Source organism: Eleutherodactylus coqui, chromosome 2 (genome assembly GCF_035609145.1).
Source record: "Eleutherodactylus coqui strain aEleCoq1 chromosome 2, aEleCoq1.hap1, whole genome shotgun sequence".
In the NCBI taxonomy this organism is placed as follows: Eukaryota; Metazoa; Chordata; class Amphibia; order Anura; family Eleutherodactylidae; genus Eleutherodactylus; species Eleutherodactylus coqui.
The window spans coordinates 2,095,476-2,115,816 of record NC_089838.1 but is presented as its reverse complement, the minus strand read 5'-3'; the positions used below and the strand labels follow the sequence as shown (position 1 = coordinate 2,115,816).

General features: G+C 46.1%; 2 protein-coding genes across 5 annotated transcripts in view; one reads left to right on the top strand and one right to left on the bottom strand.

Annotated features, from left to right (window-relative positions):
• The window catches only part of SYN3 (synapsin III), a 318,593-nt gene extending 311,515 nt beyond the window's left edge, over positions 1-7,078 (top strand). The window contains exon 14 of the mRNA XM_066590171.1: positions 3,181-7,078. Within this exon, the coding sequence (XP_066446268.1) occupies positions 3,181-3,313 (133 nt within the window). The 3' untranslated portion in view covers positions 3,314-7,078. The remainder of the gene's footprint in view (positions 1-3,180) is intronic.
• A 754-nt stretch (positions 7,079-7,832) lies between these two features.
• On the bottom strand, positions 7,833-20,208 carry FBXO7 (F-box protein 7). Of its 4 annotated transcripts, none has more exons than XM_066590168.1 (10): positions 20,049-20,208; positions 19,454-19,593; positions 18,508-18,718; positions 18,217-18,426; positions 14,854-14,998; positions 14,403-14,486; positions 11,769-11,864; positions 11,521-11,697; positions 9,347-9,384; positions 7,833-9,250 (listed from the first exon to the last, which is right to left on the bottom strand). In XM_066590168.1, exons 2-10 carry the CDS (start codon positions 19,573-19,575, stop codon positions 8,930-8,932), a joined length of 1,404 nt encoding a protein of 467 aa, XP_066446265.1. In that variant the 5' UTR covers positions 19,576-19,593; positions 20,049-20,208; the 3' UTR covers positions 7,833-8,929. The 4 variants fall into 4 exon arrangements, with proteins under 4 accessions (XP_066446265.1, XP_066446262.1, XP_066446266.1 ...); XM_066590165.1 differs by having other exon boundaries at positions 19,454-19,582; XM_066590169.1 differs by lacking the exon at positions 20,049-20,208 and adding an exon at positions 19,870-19,880 and having other exon boundaries at positions 19,454-19,582.
• Positions 20,209-20,341: the final 133 nt, after the last annotated feature.

Below are 20,341 nucleotides of genomic sequence, written 5' to 3'. Positions count from 1 at the left end.
ATTCTTGTACATAGGGGGCAGTATTATAGTAGTTATATTCTTGTACATAGGGGGCAGTATTATAGTAGTTATATTCTTGTACATAGAGGGCAGTATTATAGTAGTTATATTCTTGTACATAGGGGGCAGTATTATAGTAGTTATATTCTTGTACATAGGGGGCAGTATTATAGTAGTTATATTCTTGTACATAGGGGGCAGTATTATAGTAGTTATATTCTTGTACATAGGGGGCAGTATTATAGTAGTTATATTATTGTACATAGGGGCAGTATTATAGTAGTTATATTATTGTACATAGGGGGCAGTATTATAGTAGTTATATTCTTGTACATAGGGGTAGTATTATAGTAGTTATATTCTTGTACATAGGGGGCAGTATTATAGTAGTTATATTCTTGTACATAGGGGGCATTATTATAGTAGTTATATTCTTGTACATAGGGGGCATTATTATAGTAGTTATATTCTTGTACATAGGAGGCAGTATTATAGTAGTTATATTCTTGTACATAGGGGGCATTATTATAGTAGTTATATTCTTGTACATAGGGGGCATTATTATAGTAGTTATATTCTTGTACATAGGAGGCAGTATTATAGTAGTTATATTCTTGTACATAGGGGGCAGTATTATAGTAGTTATATTCTTGTACATAGGGGGCAGTATTATAGTAGTTATATTCTTGTACATAGGGGGCAGTATTATAGTAGTTATATTCTTGTACATAGGGGGCAGTATTATAGTAGTTATATTCTTGTACATAGGGGGCAGTATTATAGTAGTTATATTCTTGTATATAGGGGGCAGTATTATAGTAGTTATATTCTTGTACATAGGGGCAGTATTATAGTAGTTATATTCTTGTACACAGGGGGCAGTATTATAGTAGTTATATTCTTGTATATAGGGGCAGTATTATAGTAGTTATATTCTTGTACATAGGGGGCAGTATTATAGTAGTTATATTCTTGTACATAGGGGGCAGTATTATAGTAGTTATATTCTTGTACATAGGGAGCAGTATTATAGTAGTTATATTCTTGTACATAGGGAGCAGTATTATAGTAGTTATATTCTTGTACATAGGGAGCAGTATTATAGTAGTTATATTCTTGTACATAGGAGGCAGTATTATAGTAGTTATATTCTTGTACATAGGGGGCAGTATTATAGTAGTTATATTCTTGTACATAGGAGCAGTATTATAGTAGTTATATTCTTGTACATAGGGGGCAGTATTATAGTAGTTATATTCTTATACATAGGGGGCAGTATTATAGTAGTTATATTCTTATACATAGGGGGCAGTATTATAGTAGTTATATTCTTGTACATAGGAGCAGTATTATAGTAGTTATATTCTTGTACATAGGGGGCAGTATTATAGTAGTTATATTCTTGTACATAGGAGCAGTATTATAGTAGTTATATTCTTGTACATAGGGGAGCAGTATTATAGTAGTTATATTCTTGTACATAGGGGTTAGTATTATAGTAGTTATATTCTTGTATATAGGGGGCAGTATTATAGTAGTTATATTCTTGTATATAGGGGTTAGTATTATAGTAGTTATATTCTTGTACATAGGAGCAGTATTATAGTAGTTATATTCTTGTACATAGGAGCAGTATTATATTAGTTATATTCTTGTACATAGGGAGCAGTATTATATTAGTTATATTCTTGTACATAAGGGGCAGTATTATAGTAGTTATGTTCTTGTACATAGGAGCAGTATTATAGTAGTTATATTCTTGTACATAGGGGACAGTATTATAGTAGTTATATTCTTGTACATATGGGGCAGCATTATAGTAGTTATATTCTTGTACATAGGGGGCAGTATTATAGTAGTTATATTCTTGTACATAGGGGGCAGTATTATAGCAGTTATATTCTTGTACATAGGGAGCAGTATTATATTAGTTATATTCTTGTACATAGGGGGCAGTATTATAGTAGTTATATTCTTGTACATAGGGGGCAGTATTATAGTAGTTATATTCTTGTACATAGGGGCAGTATTATAGTAGTTATATTCTTGTACATAGGGGCAGTATTATAGTAGTTATATTCTTGTACATAGGGGGCAGTATTATAGTAGTTATATTCTTGTACATAGGGGGCAGTATTATAGTAGTTATATTCTTGTACATAGGGGGCAGTATTATAGTAGTTATATTCTTGTACATAGGAGGCAGTATTATAGTAGTTATATTCTTGTACATAGGGGGCAGTATTATAGTAGTTATATTCTTGTACATAGGGAGCAGTATTATAGTAGTTATATTCTTGTACATAGGGGGCAGTATTATAGTAGTTATATTCTTGTACATAGGAGGCAGTATTATAGTAGTTATATACTTGTATATAGGGAGCAGTATTATAGTAGTTATATTATTGTACATAGGGGGCAGTATTATAGTAGTTATATTCTTGTATATAGGAGCAGTATTATAGTAGTTATATTCTTGTACATAGGGGGCAGTATTATAGTAGTTATATTCTTGTACATAGGGAGCAGTATTATAGTAGTTATATTCTTGTATATAGGAGCAGTATTATAGTAGTTATATTCTTGTACATAGGGGGCAGTATTATAGTAGTTATATTCTTGTATATAGGAGCAGTATTATAGTAGTTATATTCTTGTACATAGGGGGCAGTATTATAGTAGTTATATTCTTGTATATAGGAGCAGTATTATAGTAGTTATATTCTTGTACATAGGGGGCAGTATTATAGTAGTTATATTCTTGTACATAGGGGGCAGTATTATAGTAGTTATATTCTTGTACATAGGGGGCAGTATTATAGTAGTTATATTCTTGTACATAGGGGGCAGTATTATAGTAGTTATATTCTTGTACATAGGGGGCAGTATTATGGTAGTTATATTCTTGTACATAGGGGGCAGTATTATAGTAGTTATATTCTTGTACATAGGGGGCAGTATTATAGTAGTTATATTCTTGTACATAGGGGGCAGTATTATAGTAGTTATATTCTTGTACATAGGGGGCAGTATTATAGTAGTTATATTCTTGTACATAGGGGGCAGTATTATAGTAGTTATATTCTTGTACATAGGGGGCAGTATTATAGTAGTTATATTCTTGTACAAGGGGAGGAATACTATAGTTAAATGGCACTTTATTTTGCTTTTCTATTTCAGTAAATCGCAGTCACTGACCAACAATTTTAACATATCGGATCCATCTCAACGAAGCTCTGGAAATGAAGATGAAGCAAAAGCGGAAACTATTCGCAACCTGAGAAAATCATTTGCAAGTCTGTTCTCTGACTAAATATAAGTCCACGTGATCTTCCGCTGCTGAGCTCTTCTTAAAGCCACCCAAACAAATACAACATAAAAGGCTGATCTCCATCATGACACCTTATTCTGCTGGATCACCGAATCCTTTGCTACTGAACCAGGAGACCACTATGAGAAGTCTTGCGGAGACCTCCCAAACGGCAACGTCTCAAAGTTAGACGTCTTCCTGGAACCCTCAGCGGTTCCTCAGCATTATAAATGTTTGTAATTTGTGGAATCAGAACCTGAAACATAGAAAAGATCCCTTGGCCTAATGGGAGTTTTCTTCAGCTTCCTTGACTTCCCGATCTTTCCCGTGGTGTCCCTCATCTACATAGTTTTCCAAGCATGAGTATGTGTTCTGATATCTCGTACTTGTGGTGCTCAACCCTCATCCTCAGGAACCCAAAACTGACCAAGAAGATGGAGTATTCTGGAGAAACTGGCATTTAGCCTCACCTTAAATATAGAATTCCCAGAGATAAGACAAGCTAGAACATGAAGCCCAACTTCTTCGTCCATCTTACCATAGACTTGTACTACAGTGAAAACCGGACAAACTTCTCATGAAACTTCTCTACTCAACGTTGTATCTCTGTGTAGTCCAAATATTGATAGATGAAGATGCCTCATCCTCTTATCAATGCTTGAAAATAGATCCTGTCTATGCTGCCATTGTCTGAGCTCGTCAGGCATATCAAACGATGCTGCAAGGTGCAGTTAAAGCCATTGAAATCCATAATGCCGCAATCACCTTGCTCCTTGCCCCATCATCATCAACCATCCAGCTAGTCCCGGTTCCCTGCACCCGAACGCTCAGTTATTGTAATAAGAACTTTATGCAAAACTTGAAGCCATTCCAGTCATTGCGACTTCTCATTCCAGGTCTTCCCACACTGATGATATTATAAGAAGTCCATATAGATGCATTTTACATTCTGGTGGCTGTTCATTTAGTGCTCACTCTAGTTCCATAAAACAGTTGTGTCTTCCTAATCTACACACAATAACGCATGCTTCTTGGTACCTGACATGAGTTGGGATTTGTGCAGTTTACATCTGAGGTACAATACCAGAGTGGGGTGGAGTCTGACCCCATTACTGTACCCTAGACACCTCATTTAAAGGGGTTCTGTCAGCAAAACCCCTTTTTTAGCTGTTATACGCGTCCAGGCCAATCAGTGGGCGACACGTTTCTTGTGACGCATCAACCACTGATCTGTGCGGCAGTACATGACGTCAGGCGGTGGCGGAAGCTGAAACTTTTCCAGCATCTGCATTGTGATAGGCTGCCGGAGGGACAGGAGAGCGTCAGGTTCCTGGTGAACGGCCCGGTACGGCACAGGTCACGATCATTTCTTTTATTTTGCTGACAGAACACTTAAATTTTAAACCCATTAATTATTGCAGTAGGAGGCAGACGGTGGGGCCAGATTATACAACCCCAAGTCCAAAAAAGTTGGACCGCTGTGTAAAATGTAAATAAATGTTTAAAAAAACTACAATGATTTGGAAATCTCATCTAACTGTGGAATAAATTGGCGCCATACAAATAACGATTATTATTATCTAACTGTATTTTATTCACACTAGAACACATATTAAGAGGGGGGCGGAGGGGGGGGGGGGTATTTGTTCCATTTCATTTTTTTAAAAACTACTTGATTTAGAAATTGATGTTCCTCTCCTCTTGAGTCCGCAGGACGCGGCATCCGGGGTTTCCAAGAGGAATTCCATACTTTGATTCCTCTGCCCACAGCACAGTTCTCCCTTTTGCCTCGGTCCATTGTAAATGAGCTTTGGCCCAGAGAAGACGCCGGCGTTTCTGGATTGTGTTGATATACGGCTTCTTCTCTAGATTGCGTATGGGCTGCGGGTATCTGTGTCATTTCTAAGCGACGGCGCTGGAAATAAATTTTTAAAATGGTGTACTGCGCCTGACCGCCTGTTGGAGTCCGCAGTCATGTGCAGTACATTACAAGCCGTACGCAGGGTCCCAGCCAGACTCACAGCTGGAAACCACTGTGGACCTCCACAAGCAGATTCTGCATCCGGCCGTGTGAGCCTTCTTGTTACCCCTGGCCCAACTTTTCTGAGATGTGTTGCTGCCATCAATTTCTAAAGGTTTTTTTAATGAAATCGAAGAATGTCTCCCCTCCTCCCCTCCCCCCCCTCCCCCTCCCCCTCCGATATGTTCTCTGTTCTGCTGTGGATAAAATATGGTTATGAGATTGACAAGTCATTGCATTCTTCTTTGCTTTACATTAACTTAAGTCCCAGCTATTCTGGAATCGGGTTGTATAAATAGTAGTCAGAACTGTAGCCAATGGATACAGTTTACTTCTAATTCAACGTTGGCTTTAACTCTTAACTAGCTGATTATCTACTTAAGAGTTATGCAATGATGATCAAAACTGTCACTCAAACTGTCGTTGGAGCGATTATCCTTCAGTGTAAACGGGCCTTTAGTCCTGATTATACACATTTTTATAATCTTGGTCAAATTAAGTAAAGTTTTTTTTAGCCAGAACTGCAAACAATACATAGATTAGAATTCCAATACAGGCAGAGCAGATGCCAATAGTAGGCCTGGTAATGTCTGGCTAAGATGCCAACATCCCATGGATACATGGTTTTTGGTACCAACACACTTGAAAAATGAGTCGGATTGTGCAGTTTAGATGTGAGGTACAGTAATGAAGTGGGGTAGAGTCGGACCCCATTACTGTACCCTTAGACACCTGCCTTAAAGGGGTTGTCCTATTTCTAGCTGTTTTTCTGCAAGAAGCAGACTGCTCCATAGCAGTGGCCTGGGGTGGTATTGCAGAAAGGGTCCTACTGAAGTTAATGGGACTCAGGGTGTAGTAGTAGCCCGGGACACTGCACAATGAGCTGTCCGTTTCCTGCAGCAAAACAGATAGAAGTTGGACAACCCCTTTAAAGCCCCAATCCTTGCTCTACTGCAATACTAGACAGATTGTTTGATTAGATTATACAGCAGAACTCAGACAATACATAAAACTGCAGAACTTCTCAGTTATATCAGGTTACGTCGTCGATGCTTCCCATCCGCCGCGTCTTCAAGTAATAAGAAGACCAAGAACAGAGCCATATACTGTGAGCGGCTGCCCAACGGCGTCGGTGAGAGTCAATGCTTTCAATATCTCAGCTTGAAGACCACATGGGTGATCAACATGCAAAGAGCAACCACCCCATAGCAATACACATTGCGAGAAGAAACCGTTCCTTATGGGGACTCTGCTGTCTACGCCAGAATACAGATGACCCACCAGCGGGACTTGCATGTAGGACTCGCTCTCTGCAGATTTAGGATGGAGACGCTTCATTTCACTTTCTTTAAAGGGTTGTCCGGGATTAAAAACATGGCTGCTTTCTTCTAGAAGTAGCGCGGCACGGCTGAGAGGCGGTCCCAGATCGGACGATGCGATGATCTGGGAGGGGAGAGGTGGCCTTGGGTTGCTCGGTTTTCCTCCAGGATCTTCCTGCTTTACGTTCCGTGTAATTGTGTTTATTTATTGATGGTATAAACAAAGAAAAAGTGAAAGAAATGAAAGCCTGGCGTCTTCTCTGAGCGGCAACCGGGTGGGAACGCCTTTATGGCCAATCCCTAGAGACATACACTAATGGCCACCATGGCTGTACCCTAAAGGACATCCGCCACCTAGCATTACCACTAGAAGGTGCCAAAACGCTGTCACTCTTTTCCAAAAGGTGGGGAGGCTTGTACAAAAAGTCTAAAAATTGCAACATTTTTGTGCAACTTCCCACTTGCACAAAAATTTGCAACTTGTCTTTATTTTTACAAATGATCTCCAGTGTATGGAACAAACTATCCTGCTCAAGGGGCTGCAGACAGAAATCAGGAGCCAAAGAGCGTGTTGCTGCGGCTGCAGGGGGGCCAGGCCAAGTCCGAATAGACAACATGGCTACACTTGTATCTATATCCTCCGCATTTGGTTCTGTTTGATTTATGATGTTAATTTTAGGCTCCTACATTTTTCACATTCGTATTTTGCACGTAAGATGTGAATTTGCTGCGGATGTTAGATGCCCACAGCCTGCTGGACGGACAGGCCATAAGTATACAGGGATGAGCTGTGATCTCCTCTATTATACCTGTTAGATGCCCACAGCCTGCTGGGCGGACAGTTTAATCATTACCTTCTATATTCACCTAAGTGAGCTGCAGGCCATAAGTATACAGGGATGAGCTGTGATCTCCTCTATTATACCTGTTAGATGCCCACAGCCTGCTGGGCGGACAGTTTAATTATTACCTTCTATATTCACCTAAGTGAGCTGCAGGCCATAAGTATACAGGGATGAGCTGTGATCTCCTCAATTATACCTGTGTGATCGTCAGTAACTGTGATCGCAGCTGGAATGGCCCTTTAAGCTAGTCAGGGAATACAATCAGAGGTGCGCGCTAGTTCCCCACCAACCGACTGCTCATGTCGCGATCAGACCCGTTCTGTAGGAGGAGGCGGAGCTTAGAAACAACTTTTGGTTTATTATTTTTTTATGTAACAAATATTAGCAACAAAAATGTCAAAAACTTTCTATAACTTATGAAGCAACATTCCCACTCGTCTTGAGCCTCCATACATTCCCAAGGCCTCGTGCCCCCCAAAGAGCTTACACTCTAGCGCACGCCGCAGGTAGATGCTGATTGGAGGGCAGCCCAGGTCATACAATGGATTCAGCAGTTAGTAATAATAGGTAAAACCTTCGGGAGATTCCCGTTAATTCTGTTCTATAGTTTTGGCTCCGCCCTGCCCAATGCTATATAGAAGTGATATATCCACTCTGGCGCCATGGCATCTGACAAGTGATGCCAGCAGGCCTTGTGACATCCTGTAAACCCGTCGTGTGAGCCAACATAGAAGCCCCGGCAGGTATAAACACTTCACTGATGACGTCCCTGTTGGGCCTACTATTGGCTGCAGCAGCCCGCTGACTCCAATGTAATCCGAAGTCTGGAGCATCTAAGAAAACAGAACAAAAACTGCAAATAGTCTTAATTAAAACAAAAAAAAATCTATTGTTTTATGCTTGCAGTTCTTATGCAGCCCTATGTGTCTCCATGGCAACAGACTACAAACAAACCCTATGTAGTCTGATCCTGCAGTCACTACTTCATCCTATGCACCTCGTAGATTAGGAAGAAGTAGGGGGCACATGACTTCAGGATCAGGGTATTGTTGGCAGTCCGTCTCCATGGAGACACATAGCATGACATCGGAGCTGTATACACAACATGGTAGGAGGTTTCTAAAGACCATTTACAGACTTGTGACTCTGTTTCCTTACTGTACATACAAACTAATGTGGACGTAGCGTGTAATCAAGATCATAGGATTGCTTGGCATCTGCGGTGGGCGGAGCTGTGACTACTGGTCACATGACAGGTTTCCATCACAATGTATAACTTTGTGTAACTGGAACCAGAAATAATGCAACCAATTAACGATGACCAACCGAAAACCAAACCTATAAAGGTGATAACTCCCATCATCCCACAGGGGGCAGCAGAACATCAGTAGGACTAGCAGCCATTAAGGATGGGGCAAGTATGGATCCCCTCTACTCATAAGAAAGGCCCCCATCTTGACAGCGGCGGGTTCCGGAAGATGCCTGGTAAGTGAGGGTCAATTCGTGGTCTGGCAGGCCGAAAAAGTCCAGGTTCTCGGGGTCTGCGGGGGACCAACAAGGAGAGGGGATCTCTGGCAAATGGAAAAATGGGCTGCTGGTCATAGTCACCCCCAATAATGCCCGGAGGGTAAGGAAAGCTGGGCAGGGATTGGTCAGGAAGGAAAGGGCTGGGGTGGAAAGGCGGGAAGCCCGGCACATAGGGCCCGTATCTTCGGCGCAGGACGCTGCACATCTGCTTGTACTTCTGCTTATAAAGCTGCAACGGGAGACACAGGGCGTTTATCAACGGCACAGCGGTTGTGCGATTACATGTACAGTATGTATATATATATATATATATATGGGCACCTACCTCCTTCCAGTCTGTGTGCAGGTCTCTGACGCTGTGATCTGATTATATAGACAGAGAGAACAGGTTAGTAACTATCTTGCCTTACATCATTTCTTATACTCCATTCACTTCCAAAGCTGCATTTTAGGTGCTGCTGGTGGTTTCCTCGTATTCCCTGCAGCCTTCCTGTCGGCTTGAGCTCTGTACAGAATGCTCTATTTTGTGGCAGTGTTGTATTACACCACATCTTATACTCCATTCACTCCCAGAGCTGCATTTACAATTCTGTTGGATCCCTTATAGTCTTATACTGAACTATAGTGATCTTCTATCATGCCTTATACTCCATTCACTCCCAAAGCTGCGTTTAGAATTCTATTAGTGTCCTGTTAGCTATCAGGATGCACAACTTCACCTTTCTTTCCTCTTTCGGAAACAGAACAGGCTATGTGGTGGAGATCTTGAACGGGATCATATTTTGTACTCCATTCACTTGCAAAGCTGCAATCAGAATATCGCAGGGTTTCCTGTCAGCTGCAAAGCCTCACATTTCCCTGAGCCTACCTGCTGCGTGGTCCCCAATAGTAAAGGTCCCCCTTAGTGTCCCCTATAACAACAGTGACCGCCATCGTGGTCCCCATAGCGACAGCGACCCCCATAGTGGCTACAATAGTAACAGAAATCCCCCATAGTGTCCCCAGTAGTAATAGTGTCCCCAGTAGTAACAGTGACCCCCATAGTGTCCCCAGTAGTAATAGTGTCCCCAGTAGTAACAGTGACCCCCATAGTGTCCCCATTAGTAACAATGACCCCCATAGTGTCCCCATTAGTAACAGTGACCCCCATAGTGTCCCCATTAGTAACAATGACCTCCCATAGTGTCCCCAGTAGTAACAGTGACCCCCATAGTGTCCCCAGTAGTAACAGTGACCCCCATAGTGTCCCCAGTAGTATTAGTGACCCCCATAGTGTCCCCAGTAGTATTAGTGACCCCCATAGTGTCCCCAGTAGTAACAATGACCCCCATAGTGTCCCCATTAGTAACAGTGACCCCCATAGTGTCCCCAGTAGTAACAGTGACCCCCATAGTGTCCCCAGTAGTAACAGTGACCCCCATAGTGTCCCCAGTAGTAACAGTGACCCCCATAGTGTCCCCAGTAGTAACAGTGACCCCCATAGTGTCCCCTGTAGTATCAGTGACCCCCATAGTGTCCCCAGTAGTAACAGTGACCCCCATAGTGTCCCCAGTAGTAACAGTGACCCCCATAGTGTCCCCAGTAGTAACAGTGACCCCCATAGTGTCCCCAGTAGTATTAGTGACCCCCATAGTGTCCCCAGTAGTAACAGTGACCCCCATAGTGTCCCCAGTAGTAACAGTGACCCCCATAGTGTCCCCAGTAGTAACAGTGAGCCCCATAGTGTCCCCAGTAGTAACAATGACCCCCATAGTGGTCCCAGTGGATACTTGCTCTGTAGTGACAGCAGTGATCGGTGACCCATGACCTCATGGCATGGCGTTAGCGCAGGGTGGCGTCTGTGTGCAGGACCGTGGACTGGGGGAGAGGTTAGGGGGTCACACTGTGATCACGGCACTGACCACGGCCGCTGCTGTCGCCAGACCGGGGCTACATAAGCCAGTGAGTTAGATCCTCTCGGGTTTGCTGCCGGGCCGCCTCGCAGGGGGCAATTACTTTTTGCTGGGCATTAACATAGTCAGGGAAAAATGAATACCGACCAGGCAGCAGCGCCCCTATAGGGCCCGCAGGGTGCCAGCTACGGCAGCAGTGTCAGGTCACCTCCTGGCGGGGGCGCGCCAGCTACGGCAGCAGTGTCAGGTCACCTCCTGGCGGGGGCGCCTCGGGGACAACAAAGGAAACTGTAGAAAAGGAGAAAATGGAAACCTCTCCCACAATGCCGCAGCGACTTCAGGACTGTGCTGGTTGTTGCTTGGAATCTGCTAACACTACGATGAGCGAAGCTCTGGATAAGATAACGCAGCCCGCCCCGGGGAGGTCAACCCTTCTATATTAGTATCAAGCACAGTTCTTGGTGGAAACACTTCAATTCCCACAATGCAAGGAAAACCGCAGCTTCCAGCCTCCCCGAGGGCAAGATGTGTGCTCTGAGGCTTGAGAACTGTGAATGCAGCTTTGGATGTGACTAGAGAAGACATTGCAGAACACACAAGTCCTCACCTCTGAAATCTCGGGTGTAGAGGAACCTCCACAGGGACGGGTCTTCGGTGTCCGCCTGCAGATCTTTACAAGTGGCGCCAAGAGACAAGATGGATTGTACATCCAGAAGGCGGAAGATGCGCAGCTTTAGCTCTGGGGGCAAAACCACCACGCCAAAGACATCTGGGAGGTCCAGGGCTGCGGGAGGGAGGGGCCTACATGAGTAACGCTCACCATGCCCACCCCACCGCTTGTTCCTCCCACCTTACCTTGCCGAGTGGCAGCAAGTAACGGGTACACCAGCTGATCCTTAAAGAGGCGCGACAACTTCTGCAAGTCCCTGAAGACGGCGGCCACGGCACTGTCTGAGGAGAAGGAGCAGCCGCATCAACAGTGTAATGAGCCCCAAAAGCCACCTAGAGCAAGAGGAACGAGGGGGGTGAAGCTGCAGCATCGACTCCTCATGCTGCAAGAGGGGAGGAGGGAGGAGCAGCCAAGGCCAAAACACATTCTGGTGGGCCTTAATGCCTCATGCATTCATAGTGTCCCCATAATGTCCTAGTGCCTCCTTAGTGCCCCACAAGTTCGGGGTTCCCCTCAGTGACCCGAAAGTCTTTAGTGTCCCCTTAGAGCCACCAAAATTTCAGAACCCCTTCCTTAGTGTCCCATAAGTGCATAGTGCCTCCCTAGTGACCCCGCAATTTCACAACGCCCCCACAAGTTCATAGTATTGCCTTGGGGCCCCCACAAGTGCATAGTATTCCCTTGGGGCCCACCCAAGTTCATAGTATTGCCTTGGGGCCCACCCAAGTTCATAGTATTGCCTTGGGGCCCACCCAAGTTCATAGTATTGCCTTGGGGCCCACCCAAGTTCATAGTATTGCCTTGGGGCCCACCCAAGTTCATAGTATTGCCTTGGGGCCCACCCAAGTTCATAGTATTGCCTTGGGGCCCACCCAAGTGCATAGCATTGCCTTGGGGCCCACCCAAGTGCATAGTATTCCCTTGGGGCCCACCCAAGTGCATAGTATTCCCTTGGGGCCCACCCAAGTTCATAGTATTGCCTTGGGGCCCCCACAAGTTCATAGTATTCCCTTGGGGCCCCCACAAGTGCATAGGATTGCCTTGGAGTCCCCACAAGTTCATAGTATTCCCTTGAGGCCCCCACAAGTTCATAGTATTCCCTTGGGGCCCCCACAAGTTCATAGTATTCCCTTGAGGCCCCCACAAGTTCATAGTATTGCCTTGGGGCCCCCACAAGTTCATAGTATTCCCTTGGGGCCCCCACAAGTGCATAGGATTGCCTTGGAGTCCCCACAAGTTCATAGTATTCCCTTGGGGCCCCCACAAGTTCATAGTATTCCTTTAGGGCCGCCACACGGTCATAGTATTCCCTTGGAGTCCCCACAAGGTTATAGTATTCGATAAGGGCCCTCACAAGGTCATAGTATTCCCTTAGAGTCCCCACAAGTTCATAGTTTTCCCTAGGGGCCCCCACAAGGTCATAGTATTCCCTTAGAGTCCCCACAAGTTCATAGTTTTCCCTAGGGGCCCCCACAAGGTCATAGTATTCCTTTAGGGCCGCACACGGTCATAGTATTCCTTTAGGGCCCCCACAAGGTCATAGTATTCCTTTAGGGCCCCCACAAGGTCATAGTATTCCTTTAGGGCCCCCACAAGGTCATAGTATTCCTTTAGGGCCCCCACAAGGTCATAGTATTCCTTTAGGGCCCCCACAAGGTCATAGTATTCCTTTAGGGCCCCCACAAGGTCATAGTATTCCTTTAGGGCCCCCACAAGGTCATAGTATTCCTTTAGGGCCCCCACAAGGTCATAGTATTCCTTTAGGGCCCCCACAAGGTCATAGTATTCCTTTAGGGCCCCCACAAGGTCATAGTATTCCTTTAGGGCCCCCACAAGGTCATAGTATTCCTTTAGGGCCCCCACAAGGTCATAGTATTCCTTTAGGGCCCCCACAAGGTCATAGTATTCCTTTAGGGCCCCCACAAGGTCATAGTATTCCTTTAGGGCCCCCACAAGGTCATAGTATTCCTTTAGGGCCCCCACAAGGTCATAGTATTCCTTTAGGGCCCCCACAAGGTCATAGTATTCCTTTAGGGCCCCCACAAGGTCATAGTATTCCTTTAGGGCCCCCACAAGGTCATAGTATTCCTTTAGGGCCCCTCCATAAACCAATAGCTTCCTTATGTTTCTCAGCAGCAGGGTTTTTCTTGTTTAAAGCCCTCCGGACCAGAGAAACAAAGATGGCCGCACCGCTTCTCCGACCTCCTGAAGCACACTGTGTATTAATATGCGGCGGTAGTCTAAGACACAACATGCTGCTCTGATTGGCCAACAAGCCTCATGTGGGCAGCACTGGCCAATCAAAGCAGGTCTAGTGTCTTAGCCTAAGAATGTACAGTAATACACAGGCAGTCAGAGAGGCGGTGCCGCCATCTTTGTTTGCTCAGAGCCGGAGGGTCGCTTTCATACGATCCTTCCTTCTGGTGTACAGAGTGATAAATCCTCCTCCCTGACCCTCCGTCATCAGAGCGGAGAATTCATGGCGATGTACACAAGGAGGAAAGGTTATATTCAGCCGCGGCTACTCTACTTAACACGGAGGCTGTCCTGTAGTGCGAGCCGGTAGTCCGTGCGGCCCCCTCACCACAGAAAGCTCCTCACTCATTGGTTAAAAGAAAGGACTGAGACTCCTGCTGTGAGAGGGGAGAGGGAGCAGCAGTGCGAGACATCCGATTCGCTGAGAGTACACCGCACTGTCTGACATCACAGTAGTCCACTGAGCTAGTACTGGAAAGTCTGCCCTGCTTGCCTCCGAGGCTCCTGAGGGCTGTCAAGTGGGCGTTCCTACTTCCTCACTGGCGATCACATGACTCTCTTACCTTGTGGTGGGAAGGTGATGTAGGACTCGGTGGGAATCTGCAGCCTCTTCACGCACTTCAGCTCACGGACAATAGTCAAAGTAGCTGCAAACAGGAGACATTGTAATGTAAGAGGACATAAAAGATGGCGTACTCCACTCACATCCAAAGCAGCATCACACAAACTACAGTGATGTGCAGTACAACAAACGCCAGCAGGGGGCAGCTCTGGCTGTGATCACAGTATAAAAATACTCAATATTCAAGCACACCGTTCCAATCTGCTTGTTGTCAGTGAAAGAGAACAGTCTTGTCTGCAAGCAGAAGCTCAACGCCTGTACAGACTAGTTATATCTCACAGCTGAGGGTTTGTTACAGTTGTATGCAGTCTAGACAATCCTCTGCGAGGGAACACACGTCTCCTGCCCTGATAGTTTGTTACAATGTGGCAGACGGCGTGTGTCGCTCTTACCGTTGATGACGACCAGTCTGCCCATTGGCACGCAGACCAGCGCTGCAGAGCTGTCGCCGCACAGCGGGTGGGAGTAGTGGAGCTTGTAGATGCCGCCGCTGCTTTTCCAGCCCTCGGGCATAGCGGACACTTTGTTCTTCACACCCTAAAGAGACACAAACCGCGCTACTAGCGGGAGAGAAGACAAGACATCCTCAGAAACGAGGCACAAGGACGAAGCTGCACCAAGACAGCGTGAGCGGCAGAACAGCGGCGCAACCCGCGGTGAGACCCATGGATACATTGTCTCACCATCTCCTGTAAACTCCATTCATTTAATTGGAATCCTCAATTTCCATCATAGAAGATTCCCTTTAAGAAGAACGTGTTAAAAATCCCCCAACAGCAGCGACATCCTACCGGCAGCCCCCCAGGAGCAGCACAACTGCAGCTCCCAGCATGGGCAAAGGGCAGGCAGCTTTAGGTTTTCATATCCTGCATTATACTCCAGAGCTGCACTCACTATTCTGCTGGTGGAGTTACTGTGTACATACATTACTTATCCTGTACTGATCCTGAGTTACATCCTGTATTATACCCCAGAGCTGCACTCACTATTCTGCTGGTGGAGTCACTGTGTACATACATTACTTATCCTGTACTGATCCTGTGTGCTGCTCTTCCATACTTTGTGCTACCTGAATGATGGTCCAGGATCCAGGACCCTGAATGAGCGTGCACCACTGTGGTGAGGATTATCTTCCGTTTTATACTACAAGGTGGAAAGTGTGCTGTGATCTATTTATCATCTGTGACTACATTACTTATCCTGTACTGATCCTGAGTTACATCCTGTATTATACATACCCCAGAGCTGCACTCACTATTCTGCTGGTGGAGTCACTGTGTACATACATTACTTATCCTGTACTGATCCTGAGTTACATCCTGTATTATACTCCAGAGCTGCACTCACTATTCTGCTGGTGGAGTCACTGTGTACATACATTACTTATCCTGTACTGATCCTGAGTTACATCCTGTATTATACCCCAGAGCTGCACTCACTATTCTGCTGGTGGAGTCACTGTGTACATACATTACTTATCCTGTACTAGCCCCGAGTTACATCCTGTATTATACTCCAGAGCTGCACTCACTATTCTGCTGGTGGAGTCACTGTGTACATACATTACTTATCCTGTACTGCTCCTGAGTTACATCCTGTATTATACTCCAGAGCTGCACTCACTATTCTGCTGGTGGAGTCACTGTGTACATACATTACTTATCCTGTACTGATCCCAAGTTACATCCTGTATTATACTCCAGAGCTGCACTCACTATTCTGCTGGTGGGGTCACTGTGTACATACATTACTTATCCTGTACTGCTCCTGAGTTACATCCTGTATTACACCCCAGAGCTGCACTCACTATTCTGCTGGTGGAGTCACTGTGTACATACATTACTTATCCTGTACTGCTCCTGAGTTACATCCTGTATTATACTCCAGAGCTGCACTCACTATTCTGCTGGTGGAGTCACTGTGTACATACATTACTTATCCTGTACTGACCCTGAGTTACATCCTGTATTATACCCCAGAGCTGCACTCACTATTCTGCTGGTGGAGTCACTGTGTACATACATTACTTATCCTGTAGTGATCCTGAGTTACATCCTGTATTATACCCCAGAGCTGCACTCACTATTCTGCTGGAGGAGTCACTGTGTACATACATTACTTATCCTGTACATATCCTGAGTTACATCCTGTATTATACTGCAGAGCTGCACTCACTATTCTGCTGGTGGAGTCACTGTGTACATACATTACTTATCCTGTACTGCTCCTGAGTTACATCCTGTATTATACCCCAGAGCTGCACTCACTATTCTGCTGGTGGAGTCACTGTGTACATACATTACTTATCCTGTACTGCTCCTGAGTTACATCCTGTATTATACCCCAGAGCTGCACTCACTATTCTGCTGGTGGAGTCACTGTGTACATACATTACTTATCCTGTACTGATCCTGAGTTACATCCTGTATTATACTCCAGAGCTGCACTCACTATTCTGCTGGTGGAGTCACTGTGTACATACATTACTTATCATGTACTGCTCCTGAGTTACATGCTGTATTATACTCCAGAGCTGCACTCATTATTCTGCTGGTGGAGTCACAGTGTACATACATTACTTATCCTGTACTGCTCCTGAGTTACATCCTGTATTATACCCCAGAGCTGCACTCACTATTCTGCTGGTGGAGTCACTGTGTACATACATTACTTATCCTGTACTGATCCTGAGTTACATCCTGTATTATACTCCAGAGCTGCACTCACTATTCTGCTGGTGGAGTCACTGTGTACATACATTACTTATCCTGTACTGATCCTGAGTTACATCCTGTATTATACTCCAGAGCTGCACTCACTATTCTGCTGGTGGAGTCACTGTGTACATACATTACTTATCATGTACTGCTCCTGAGTTACATGCTGTATTATACTCCAGAGCTGCACTCATTATTCTGCTGGTGGAGTCACAGTGTACATACATTACTTATCCTGTACTGCTCCTGAGTTACATCCTGTATTATACCCCAGAGCTGCACTCACTATTCTGCTGGTGGAGTCACTGTGTACATACATTACTTATCCTGTACTGATCCTGAGTTACATCCTGTATTATACTCCAGAGCTGCACTCACTATTCTGCTGGTGGAGTCACTGTGTACATACAAGTGTGTCAAGTGGGCTCTGTCCTGGGCCCCGTATTGGTCAACATTGTTATAAATGATCTGGAGGAGGGAATTGTGGGAAACTTTGCAGACGACACAAAGCTAGGAGGGATAGCTAACACTAGGGAAGGGTCAGAGAGGATTCAAAAAGATCTAGAAAAGCTTGCACAGTGGTCGGCGACTAACAGAATGGTATTTAACAAGGAGAAATGCAAAGTCCTCCATCTGGGCAAGAAAAATGAAGAAAGCACATACAGAATGGGAGGAATTGGGCTAAGCAGCAGCACATGTGAAAAAGACTTGGGTATACTAATAGATCACAAACTGAACATGAGTCAACAATGTGATGCAGCAGCCAAAAAGGCAAACACAATTCTGGGATGTATAAAGAGAAGCATAGAGTCTAGATCATGTGAGGTCATTATCCCCTCTACTCTAATAAATCACTATGAACCTCTGTGGAGATTTGGGGTACGGAGCCATAAAACCAACATATTTTGACCCCCGACTAGATGATAACTTTTGGCGCCTGAACTCTGGGGACCCCCAAATTGTAGGACTGAGGATTACAGTCTGTATAAGACGGAGGCGCAGTGCCCTCTGGTGGCCGCTGGCAGTTACTGCACTTACCTGCGCGGTGTAGCCAGTTTCCACCATGAGCAGATGGGCGACGACCACCAGGGCATCGTTGGCGCTGACGCAGTCTGAGGAGAGGTACAACGCCTCCAGGGAGTGCGGAATCTGCCCGTCTGTAGCCTCGCTGCACAGCATGGGCCCCGGCGGACGGCTGCGTGCTTCTTCCTCCACAGCAGCGGCTCCCTGCGAGGGGGCGGGGCTTGGCTTCACGCAGACGGGAGAGATTCGAGGTGAGATCAGAGGATTGCTGCGGTGCAAGTAAAGCCATGCAGATCTGTAACTCACCTCTGCTACATCGCGCTCGTATGCCCATCCTGCCGTGTCGGGATCGCTGGTCTGGGCAGCAGTAGATGGCGGCTCCTGGGTGCGGCGCGGGATGTCAGCGGTTACCACGACGATAAGATCCCCGGAGATGATCCCCAAGGACTGCAGGCTGCTCTCGTCCTCCGTCAGCGGGTCCTTGCCGTTCAACGTGACAGAGAAATCGGCGTCGGGGCTGAGAGCAGAGAACAGCAGCTGAAGGTTCGCTACAATGTATCAGCGCAGGAGAATTCTCACACAGAAAGCAGATTCTTCCCATTCACTGACAGCAAGCAGAGATTTATTAGGGTATTTCACACGTAACGGAAATGGCGCAGGTTTTCCGCATCGCAATATTCGCAGAACACTCTGCGCCATTTCTGCATCCTTGGCGCAAATCCAGATCTGATCTCAGCCCTTCGATAAAACGGATAAAATGTGCCGCACATCCGCACTTAAAAATCCTCGCTAAACGTCCGGACTGGGAAATCCTGCCTAAAAAAAAAAGCGTGGCTTCTGCGCGGATGGAAGTTACGCTTTCAGTGGGCAAAATCCACACGCCGAATTCCGATGGGGACACCAGCGTTTGGCGAGTCCTTCGCAGACGCGGCCGAATTCGCACACGGATTTTCCCCACTGACACGGTTATATCCGCGCCAAAAACCACGTTAGTAAGTGCGGATTTCCCAAGATTTTTAGGGGTGGAATTCGTGACGAACATTCGCCAGCGCGCTCCGCCACGTGACATCACCGCTAGAGAGAACGGGCAGAGTTTACACTGAAAGAAATCTGCGCCAAAGCCTTCGCCGCGGTGACGTCCGCTGCCGCGCCGCGCCGAATGCACAGAATTTGACTGGGAATTTTGTGAGAAACTCTTCACTACGTGTAACAATTTGCGCAGAACGTCTCATCGGCGTCGGCGGCTACAAACCTGAATCCCAGCAGCGGGAGGAACGTTTGGCGCAGCCTCCTCCGCAGATCGCCCAGCGTCACCTCGTCGTCCCGCAGCTCCAGGCGGGCGCTCTGCGCGGCGGACCGGACTCTCAGCTTCATCCTGCGACTAAACAGCGTCTGTAATACGAGAAGTCGTGAAACTAGCGTCCTCCCCTCCCCCGCAGCTTCTGCAGCCCACTTTCACTTTCGCGGCTGCGCAGAGTATAATCGTGATCGCTGCGCCCATTATACGGACGCCACCGCCCCCTCCGATAATCATGCATCAACTGCGATCGCTTCTGACCCGTGGAGAGCGGTTGCATCGCACAATGGCGCCGTTGCAAATATAGCAGACCAGGACTTTGTGCTGCGCTCAGAAAGCATCGTCTTCAGCGCGGCGAATTTACTGCTTACCGGAGCCGCCAAGAGACCGGCACAGAGTGGCAATACGCTTATGCTGCAAGGGAGGCGCACGGATACTAGGGGGGAAAGCTGTGATGCTTACATAGGTAACAGAATACAAAAAAAGAGTGCAAGCTCTACGGCCCAGTCCGCAAATGCAAGCGAAAGAGAAACTTTCGGCTGCTACTAACCTCATCCAGCAGGGGGAGACAGAGAGCCCCTCACTTACACGACGTCTCAACGACCCCTTCCACTCACCAAGCGCATTTCCCGAGGAACGTGATGACATCACTCTCATGTGACCGTAAGAGACGCCGACGTACGTTATCATGCATTGGCAGCCATGTTTGAAGAGTGTGGCGGAAGTGCTTGTAACGGGACGTTGGGTCACGTGGGACGTGCTGTCAGATTACGGCGGCCATATTGCGGAGTGTGGCGTTAACGACGTTATATGGTGATGCAGCTAGAGTGTAAGGGTCATCCG